The sequence below is a fragment of the Labrus mixtus genome, chromosome 24 (genome assembly GCF_963584025.1).
Source record: "Labrus mixtus chromosome 24, fLabMix1.1, whole genome shotgun sequence".
NCBI lineage: Eukaryota > Metazoa > Chordata > Actinopteri > Labriformes > Labridae > Labrus > Labrus mixtus.
This window is the reverse complement of record NC_083635.1, coordinates 1,732,154-1,743,100: the sequence shown is the minus strand read 5'-3', so window position 1 is coordinate 1,743,100 and position 10,947 is coordinate 1,732,154. Positions and strand designations below refer to the sequence as shown.

At 36.2% G+C, this 10,947-nt stretch overlaps 1 protein-coding gene across 1 annotated transcript; it reads right to left on the bottom strand.

Moving 5' to 3' along the window:
* LOC132959489 (grancalcin-like) lies at window positions 1-6,228 on the bottom strand. Its single transcript, XM_061032526.1, has 8 exons — window positions 6,064-6,228; window positions 4,783-5,010; window positions 3,830-3,899; window positions 2,324-2,367; window positions 1,981-2,128; window positions 1,682-1,795; window positions 1,419-1,477; window positions 1-871 (listed from the first exon to the last, which is right to left on the bottom strand). Exons 1-8 carry the CDS (start codon window positions 6,085-6,087, stop codon window positions 845-847), a joined length of 714 nt encoding a protein of 237 aa, XP_060888509.1. The 5' UTR covers window positions 6,088-6,228; the 3' UTR covers window positions 1-844.
* Between the last annotated feature and the right edge of the window lie 4,719 nt (window positions 6,229-10,947).

Below are 10,947 nucleotides of genomic sequence, written 5' to 3'. Positions count from 1 at the left end.
TACAGATTTAAAAGTTTTTATTGTCGGTAACAAAATATGATCTGTGACAACATTGTTTATGAGCAGAGGTCGAGTTCACTACAAACTGGAAAAGTGCAAAACTCTGTTGTGTTTGAATGGAAAACAAAAAACAAAAAACAAAAAAATCGCACTTTAATGAACATATCATTAACATGAATAGGTGTGGGTTAATATCAGCTCACATTAACTTTGGCGTGTTAGCATGTAGAATACAAGTTTTATAAAACATGAATGCACATTATATGCTGTAAAAATATCACCATTACAAATAAAGCACATGAGAGAATGTACTGGCTGTAAGTCATGACGGGATGAAATTCAGTGTAAAAGAAAGGTGAAAATGTTAACTGATAAATGGTTCTGTTATTACTATACAGTTATATATTTCTAATATATTAAACAATACATTCAGAGATTAAAATGGCACATAGGTGTCTCACAGGTCTGTTGATACAAAGCTTAGTTCTTACATTGTTCCACTGACACTCAATAGCCCCTCCTCTCCAAAGTCCCTATGTGTAGTTCTAACTTGTTTATAGCATTATAATTATAGACTTTATTAATCCTACACATAAGGGCTCTAAAATCACAGAAAGGTACAATCTTTCTTTCAAATTTGAATACATAATATGTATATATGTATGCGTGGTCACCTGATACATCTTCAGCAAGACTAAAGCATTACAGCAAGCATTACAAGCAATTGGTACTGTCCTATAGCGTCTCAGCTCAGCGCCTCCCTTTGCATTCCTGTGAGGCGGCAGTCAAGAATCCACCACTGATTAGTCCGCCTTCATGGTGGTGTGGGACACACTGAAAAGCTTTACATTGCCATTGTGCACTGGATGAACTGTTAACAAGAGAGAGAGAGAGGATACAGGATACAGGATAAACTAGTTTGAAATGATGTCAAAAAAGTTGGAAGAACACATGGTGCTGATGGTTGACATGCTGAGACTGTAGTTCATGAAACCCAAGACAAACCTACTTTTAATGTTTATTTAAATAACACAATAAGACTTCGAGGTGATATAAGGGATTGTAATAGAATGATTTTAGGGTCAGGAGAGGGGTGAGGGTATTTTATTTCTGAGTCAAAATGGAACCAGTGCTAAAGTTAGTTCAAGAAAAAACAATACATGTGTAGCTTATCTATTCTTTTTTTTTAACCGAGCAATAGTTAAATTTCTTTATTCAGCATAGAAGCAGCTGACACATATACAGGAAAATCAATCTGCCTACATTACCCACAATGCAAGTCAACAAGTGATAGCTGAGTCTTGTTTGCTGTTATAGACTATATATATATAAGTGATTTCAAAAGTGAAGCCTTTATGATGTGCCTCAAACCTGCATTCTTTCAAGGAGTGAGAGCTAAAATAAAAATCAGGACTTACGTCATCATACTGGAAGGTGACCGCCCCTTGGTGCATGGTGTCTCTCCTCCTGAAGCTATCTGAAAAAGGAAAAGGAAAAGCTCACAGGACTGAAGGGTAAAAAATAAAACAAAATAACACCTTGTGAAACAGCACTTCAAAGATAACACTTGTTACCAATGAAATTAAACTTTCAGCAATGTAGCTTCCTGCATCTTCACACATGGTTGTTCAATTTGGTAGTTTGGTAACTTAAAACTGATGCTAGTTCTGTTTTTCTGTACCTGTGAGAGCCCGCAGTTTAACACAACAGGCCACATAGTCGTCAAAGAAGATCCTTCCTCCTTTGTTGTAGCGCTTGACAATGAAGTTAAGAGTCTGAGGACTGACACGATAGCCTAGGGGGGAGAAAAAGTCATCTTTTATTTTTTTTATCTAATGTGGAGTTAAACATGTTCCTTACATGACTGTAAAGTCTTAAATATACAAAAATGTAACAGTTTGTGTACTTCCTGTGTCTCGGCTGAACACTTTTACTAATTGATAAAGTTTCATTCAATCTGCATCATGTTAGTTGTCTCACCCATAGCATTGACTGCCTGGTTCATCTCGTGAGGTTCCACAGTCCCGCTGCGGTCCCGGTCGAACATCATGAAGTTCTGCTTCCAGCCGTTCAAAGCCTGGAAAAGTTCCTTGAATTCATTGAAACCCATCTTCCCCGTAAAGTCTCTCTGGTGGAGGCATGGTTAAGATGTCATAACTGCTGACCAACGTCAATGAAGACTTCAAGTTGTGAATGCATGCTGGTTGAACTAGTTCAAAAGGGAACCACACCCACTGTCCACACATTTCAGCAGTGAGTATAGAGATGTAAGAGTCTGCTCTGACTGTCACAGAACTTCACCCCAGTGTTACAGAAAGGATACATCTAGCATTGCGATCATGATCCTGCACGTCTCCAGGCTGAATGCTGTGTGGAGAATAAAACATGTTAAGAATGGGTCATTTTGTGTATTTATTTTAACCTAAAAAGAAGAAGACATAGACTTGCATGCCCTTAAGCAAAGCTGACTTCATCTATTTTACTGTTAAAGGGACCATCATTTACTAAATGAACATCATGCTGTGTTGAAAAAGGTTTACAACTAGCAACTGAGTCTTCAAACTTATTAGGATAACATTTACTGAGATAATGAAATAAATTAAAGAGTCTGGTCATTTCCACATCAAGTTTCTATCCATCCATCCATCCATTATCTATACTGCTTATCCCGTTTAGGGTTGCAAGGGGGGGGGGGGGGGGGGGGAGCTGATCCCAGCCGTCATTCAGGGAAGGCACCCTGGACTGTTGTCCCCCTGTTGGTCATTTTAAATAATGCAGATTGAAGCCACGTCTGAACTGGCACCACTTTCAAAATAATAATAATAAACTTCTCATATTTCATATCAAATCTATGATATACACAAAAAAAACTAAAATGGTGACAGTGTCTGACATAGAAGGGTCAGTCCAAAACTTCAGTCTTTAAAAAAAGCTACAACTTAACAAAAGACAGAAGCTGCTCGACCTGCTTCTATACCTCGAGGCATTTTCACTTAAACATCCTAAAAGGTGAACATTTTTACTTAACAGGCTCAGTAATCAAAAAGCCTAAGAATTAGAGTTCAACCAGTCTTTTTATTTCACTTCTAGGTTATTAAGATGTGCTCAGTTGGCTGTTTCAGGTTATCACTCATTGCATACATATTTTGGAAAACTCTGATACAGTTATTTATTTGTGGTTGGTATATTAAAAAGGATCCAATCAGCACACAAGACTGTGCACAACTCTTGACTTCAGTGACAGTGGAAAAACATGTTTAACCAAATATTCTGACAGCGGAAAAAAAAGAAGAATGATTTCATGGCCAAACTTATGCCATATGTACATTCAAATAGAAACTGAGATCACAGTCTTTGTATGCAAGTGGTTTTGGAGTGCACATAAAATATGTGTCAATATACAATATTTAACTCATATTATATATTACAGATATAATATGTAATATGATATAATATAATATTTTATACACTGCTCCTATTTGTTGGTGAACATTTATTACGCCTTCACTGCTTACAGACTTGTGAATCAGCCAATCTGTGTAGATGTTTCACAGTGCTTTATGCTTTATTAAGCCCCCACACACTTCCCCTTGAGGAAATCCTCATGTTGAGACATTTCACTGCAATGAAAGGGGAAGAGGCCATTTTCAAACCCTACCTATCACAATGATGGCTGCAGTATGACCAGGCAAATGTTGGACATTATTAACTGATTTGACATGATCTTTGAGACTTTAAATAAATGTTGTCATTAAATGAAGTGCCAGTAGCTGGAAAAGTAGTTAAATAATTGACATACATGCAGCTTTTATGCCTGCCGTGAACTTACGAGTGTAGCTGCCGTTGAAACCAGACTGGGTCAGACACCTCTGGAGCTCCTCAGCATCGACCTCACCGTCCTACACAGAACAGGGTAAGACAGTCATGTGTGACTCTCAGTGGAATAACAAATGTTCTATAGATTTCAGTGTGCTAGTCAAAAGGAAGTGTTAGGGGAAGAGAAACCCACAGACCTGTGTGGGCTACAACTAACAGTAAGGGATAACAGACAAAGGGGGGTTCATGTACAATGTGCATCTAAGAAAGCTGTAATTTTATAAAAGACCTGAAATGACTCAATGAAAACAAATAACTATAACACAATGTTATATTGTCCCGTACAAGCTGCACATACAAACCCCTAGCAGGAAGTGTTGACAGCTTATTAACTTACAGTAAAAACCGGTTTAGTGGAGAGGATATGCTAATGCTAACAGACGTCCACAAAGCAGGGATCAAAGAGCTCAACATGAGACGACATGATGGATACGTTCTGCAGCACATAACATTACTACAACTAATTAAAGCACAAAGAGAAACAAGTTATTTAATGTTTTAAATGTATTTGAAAGGAAAAGTTATGTTTAGTTAGTTATGCTGTAAATACAACAAATTATTTATATTTTGAAATGTCTTTTTTTATATACTCAGGCATTATGAATCTTCTACAGCTGTGTAGGCCATTGGATAATTAAACGCATGAATGGAAAATGTATCAAATGTTTCAATCTAGCATAAACTATGTTACATATTTTACTGTAAAACTGTTTCTACTTTAAACCTGCAACTGTACAAGCAGTTTGTGATCAAGTTAAGACTGAGCATAGAAATCATTCAGCCATTAACGATATTAAAGAGGACTTTCATATCCTGTCAAATCTTAAAAAGTGAAAGTGAAAGAAACTCTGCACTGTCAAAACGTGGCTTTATCTTTATCAGGCTACATGTCTAATATGAACTTGCCTGGCCTGCTATGGCGGTAAAGTAACCCCACATTGGATCATTGGCAGCTGGAGATGGAGCACCATATGTTCCTGGAAAGCCTCCTCCATATGGGGAATATCCTCCCTGGGGTGGTGCACCCCCCATCGGCCCACCCATGTGCCCGGGCATGGGGCCGCCCATGGGTCCGCCTGACATTCCATGAGGAGGCATACCCTGCGCTGGCATACCTGGCATTTGACCCCCATACTGAAACAAAGAAGAGACCACAGATTGGTGTCAGAGCGGATTCATCCGTCCTTACATAACTAAATGAATTCAACTGTGTTCAGACTTGTGTCAACTTCAAAATGATATCAGATAACTCTACAGGTCTCCTCAGTCAATACATGGACAGAATATAGTTGTTAAGATACATCCGGGACAATACTTACATCAATGCTTATGCTTATAATATCAATTTAGCCGATACCAATTATTTGGTGTAAGACTCCCAACATGCCAATAGTATCTCTCATGTAACACTAATGATCATACATTCCTAATGTATTGTAAAGTCAACACATTTATGATGAGCTGTGAAAAACAAGACTGAGATTTAACAAAACAGGGATCATTGTAGACAACATTCAAGGATCATACTTTAACTTTAAGTCACTTTCCACTACTTTATGATAAGTTTCTAAATGTAGAAACTTATAAGCAAATAATGGAGGGTCATTCTGTTTGTATTTCTTTGGCTAATGTGGTCTAAAGGAATCTAAAGGTCCAGACAAAAGGATAAAAATAGAAAAAGGTGTGTCCATTGTCAGTGTAATTACTAAAAATGTCCAGCTATGACACTTCAAAGAAGAACTTCATTTGCATAACTTCTCATTGTATCTCATTCCTCTTTTCTATGCTTTTCAATACACTTAGGTTAGTTAACGTCACTGTAGGCTTTAATAGAGGCTAATAAAGCTAGGTAAAGTCTTTTATTGTATTAGCAGGCTAAATGTGAGCGCTGGTTCTGATAAGCACTCCAAAACTAGGACTGTTTTTTTAATTATCCCGGAAGAATGTTTCCATAGTTTTTGTCATGTATCTACACGCTAGTGATTTTATGGTTCCTAATTTACATAAAACACAAAAAGAAAATCACATTAATCGGTAAGACAGTGTATAAATAGTAAGAACCAGTAAGGGAAGAGCTTGTGAGAAATTATCGGGAATTCACCGAAACAAAACCCTGAGGCTAGCTTTCTCCTGCTAACAAATGAGGCCAGTTTATCACTTACATTTCAAAACAAATAATTCACTCACCGCGCCGTATCCTGGATAAGCCATTTGGTGAAAATACAGTAAACTTTCACGGTTGTAAAATGTTTCAGTGTGATTAACGCTACTTACAGATTACTCTGCTATACTGTTTTAACTTCCGACTAGTCAGAACAGATGCTACATCATATCCGAGCCATCAACTTGTCGGAAGTTCGTTGAGTGATTTCAAAAAGAACCAATAGGTGAGGAGAAGTAGTGAAAGACCCGCCCACTAGTTTACTTGCTGCATTTAGGAACTCCTCGGAAAATATAACTACAATAAAGAGACGAATGACATTTTTGGATCTCTATGACACGTACTACACATATGCAGCTAGTTGTTTTTATAATTGTATCTTATTTTTAAATAATAAAGACTGTTGACAAGTATTTGTATATGTTTGATGGTTGGATGGGTTTTTGGCAAGTAAACATTACAAATTGTAGGATGTTTAGGAAGCTCCACTTTCCCATTTTATCCAACACATTACCGAAGAATTTAAGTGTTATTTCCTTCTATCGTTTTCTAATCTGCAAATTCTATGGTTGTTATAATTGTTTTACATATTTACATCTCTAAATGGCGTAGGTTTTCAAAGATTTCTAAATCGGCGTTTTGATATGATTCTTGCTTTTATAAATTGAAGAATCAGATTACTTGTAATACGCTATCATTTCAAGATTATTTAGCTGTCCTGCACTACTTTCTTTTGCCACTAGATGGTGCCTTTGAAACTTTTTCTTGTGCCATGTAAACAAACACAGTATATTTGATTTATAAAACGTTTGGTGGGGAAAGAGAGTTAATGTGTACAAAAACTTTAACATTAATCAATTGGAACCTCAAAGTGCCTTACCTGTCACAAAACATGGCCTCAATGCTTTAAATATTAAAATAAACTACACATAGGGACCTTATTTAACAACCTTGTCTAGTTTGCTCTTATTTTTCACAGACAAAACCATCAGGAGGTTTCAGTCCAATGAATGTTTGAGGAACGGAGAGGTATGATTATCGACTATTTCTCAAAACTGCCAAAACATGTGGAGCAGATGGCCTAGCGGGTTAGGTCCAAGTGGGCGGTCCTGTCCAAATAAAGGCAAAAAGCCCCAAAAAATCTTTCAGAAAATAAACAAACTGCAAAAACATGAAAAAATATAATCCCTTTTAACTGAACTGGATTACAGTTAAACATTTTTTGCACATGTTCAAAAATACTGCATTTACATGGATGCATCAGTATGCTGATATTGTATTCATGCATTTGTCTTTTATATTGGTATTTTTATGTTAAATGGTGTATCTTTAAACTGACTTACATATAAAATATGTTAAAATAACACAAATAACGGTGGTAGAGTTGTGAATTAAAATGTCCTTGTGCAGAGATAGGGACTGTGTTGACCTCAGCTGCTGCTACTCAACATTAAGCAGACAAACACACAGAGCTGTAAAGATGTTCATAGAAGCTTCACTGACCCATTTCTAACACCAGCGATTTCCTCACACTTCTCCAAACACTAAACTACCAAACTCCAGTGCCATTCAACCTCGAGCCAAGAACGCAATTATAGCTTTGAGACTCAAACACATCTGTTGACATGTTTATCCTGAGATTAAACACTGCACATTTCCCCATGAAGACTCAAAGTGGAGAGATTTTCAAGGACAAATATCCAGCATCTGTTGCAGCATATAAACAGTATTGTGTGCTTAAGTATGACTAATGACTGTATGCTTAACCTCGCTTACATTTAGTCAGGAAGGTCACAAGTATCACAAAGAAACGCTTGTATCGGGGAAAAAACATTAAATTAACAACAATTTTCAAAATGAATGAACTGGTTTGGTCATTAAATCAAGAAAAAAAACAATTTTTGCTGGATATGAATATTAGCTGTTATTAGGTATTTCATATAATGTCATAGAGATACTATTAATGTTTTGATAGTTGGTCAGACAGAAATAAGACATTTGAAGACTTCAGATTGGGCCCTTGTAGACTCTTAAGATATTGATCTTATTAGTTAAATAGAGTATCAATAGAATATATATGAAATGAAAAAAATGATATGGGTACACATATAAAATCAGTAAAAATAATAATAGGCAGGTTTGTCAATTATAGCTAATGGTAGTTGGTGAATGCTGTTTTTTCAGTACGTTTTTTGAACAGCAGCATTGGGTTATTTTATATATATATATGTTTTGTGTATACTCCATCTTCTTGTTTCCTGATTGTTTAGTTATTCATTGCTTTAATATGGATTGATTTGGTAAGAGCCGAAAGGACAGCATTGTATTGTTAAACAACTGATTCACTGACTTATATCATTTTAAAGAAACGGAACAAAAATTACAGGAAACAATTCTATTGAAATGATCATTTTACCATTACCTTTTCATCTCTGTAATGTATAGCTGATTCCCTTCTCCTTCACTCTCCCTGTTATTTTTCTGTGAACCCTCTCTCTCTCTTTATCTCCATTCAACAATCTGTCCAATGAGACAGAATGTGTCCAGTGTGACACCTATAAATGTCTTCGGTTGCCCTTAGTGTCAGGTAAATGGAGGCATCCATGAAGTGACGCTCTTCAAACAAACCGTGCTGCATTAGAGGAGACATCCACTGTCTATTTGTTTGCAGAGGACGTCCGGTGTTAGGGGAACAAGTGCACAATATGATGTCTTTTCTCATAAAGGCACAGCTTTATATTTGTGAAGCTTTTAACAGGCTTTTAGCATTTAGTGTGACTGCTCAGCATTTACTCTATGTACAGAGAGGAAAACTTACAAAGTCTGTCGCAACATGGACTAAAATAGACTGTTATTAGTCTCCTGCTTTCAAGATCTTTCTTAAAAAAACATACAATTAAAAGTAATTTCATCACTCAAAATAGGAATGTTATTTCTTTTACCTTTCAAATGTCCAGCCTGGTGTGCTGCCTTCACTGCCATCATTCCCACACTGCCTTCTGGACATTGACAGAAACAGGAAGGCTATTAATCATTATGTCAATACACTGAACGGCATTTATGACCCTTTATTAGCCTTCCTCCTCGCTGCACAGTCGTTATGTTATCAGACGTCTCATATGTGAAACCATCTGAGGTATTTGTAGACTGTCATACGTGAACGTATTACTTCAATGAGACATGAGAAGTGAGAATTAAGGCCAATAAGTTATAAAAATGTGTGCTAATTTATCAATACAAAAGAAGGCAGTGAATATCTGCAGTCATATTTTATGTTGCAAACAGCTCTGTGAGATTATACTTTGGCATAGTGGTGCTTTGAGCTATACGCTAATGTCATCATGCTAACAGCTCACTAGCACACATTGGTCTTAAGACCCATTAATTAACTTTCTATCTGATTATGATTCTAAATGAAAGAAATAAAGGATAACAACTGCATTTTAACTTGTAAGGAGACTTGAACTAGTTTTGAATTATTGGACCGACTTGTTGGACCAAAGTAATTAACTGGCTTCAAACTTGTTGGAAAATGTAGGAAAAGTAAAAAAAAAACTACAGCAACTAAACTTATACAGCAAATTTTAAACAGAAACAAAAGTGTCACAAGAAAATTGGAGAAAAAGTTGAACATGAGCTGATACACCCAGTTATACTTCTTATCCAGCAAAAGCTTATTTTGGTGACATTAGCCAAATCTAACCTTCGTACTGTTCAAAGAAAACCAAGTAAGGCCGAGGCATCAAAACCATATTAAAGTGAGAGTGAAGAATTGACTTAATGTGTGTTTTATTGTGAAGGGTTGAACTTTTATTGTTTGTTCTCTCTAAAGTTACTAAGTCATGCTTTGAAGAAAGGCTATAGGCCATCAAAGTGTTGCTGCCTGGCAGCCTCTGTGGCTATCAGGGACGTTTACAAGATAATGGTAATGACTAAATTATAGTGCAGTATTGGTACAGAAATGCTAGTTACAGCATCATTAGCTTACATAAGCAATCACAAGCTACAGGTCGTACTTCACCAAGAAAAGCTGTAGAAGCTAAACTCTATTATGATGAGGAAGGGGGGATTTATGCTTTATTCTTCATCATACTTTCCACATGTAAGGAAGGAGCATACTTAAAACTTAACATCTTACATAACTTATAGCTTTGCTTAAAGTTTCTAAAGTAGTAGATACTGTGCTGGGCGTTTACCGGATTACTTTGAATGAGATATGGAGTCCATCTCAAACATCTCCACCTGCAAATAATCTTTAAAACATTAACAGTATGAATTATGTAAAATGATCTGTTATTGTAATGTTTAGACATTTTCAACATCCTAACTTTTTTTTGTAATTGTTTTGACATCTAGCTGCAAGCTCCACTTCACAAGGAGGAAACCCTGATATTTGATAGATTTCACTTATTTTTCATATTTCTTCATAATGAATTGCTTTTGATTGCATTTGGTTAATGATTCAAATCATAAAAATCCACCATAAGTATCTGAAACATGATGTGTTAATATTCCCTGAATATGTTTTAAGTTGATGCTCACACTGACTCTGATAGAGGCAAAGTAGACAGTATTGTGTCAATTATTAAAACCATTCATATTTCACAAGTTACTTCAAATTCTATTTAAAAATTTAAAATTAGAGCTTCAATACTTGGAAACACGATCTTAGTGCATCCACGCTGTAACCATTTCGTGTTATTCAAAACAATGTAACTCCCTGTTTAACAAGACTAATGCATTAACTAGTGTAAAGATTTAAAGTACAATAACAGTGATCATATTGATAAGAACATTGTGTATAAAAGTCTTGGAGATATTCTCAGAAAGAGATTTCCCTTTGACTTGTGAACGTGTTGAACAGTGGACAGTTTGGGGAACAGCCTGACAAGAAGGAGCAACACTTCCTC

What these genes read in the sequence shown, in the direction of transcription:
- LOC132959489 (XM_061032526.1), bottom strand. Translation starts at nt 6,087, where the DNA reads ATGGCTTATCCAGGATACGGCGCG. An exon ending in CTTATCCAGGATACGGCGCG is followed by an intron (nt 5,011 to 6,063) that starts GTGAGTGAATTA and finishes TCTTTGTTTCAG; the next exon opens with TATGGGGGTCAAATGCCAGG. An exon ending in TTACCGCCATAGCAGGCCAG is followed by an intron (nt 3,900 to 4,782) that starts GCAAGTTCATAT and finishes TGTTCTGTGTAG; the next exon opens with GACGGTGAGGTCGATGCTGA.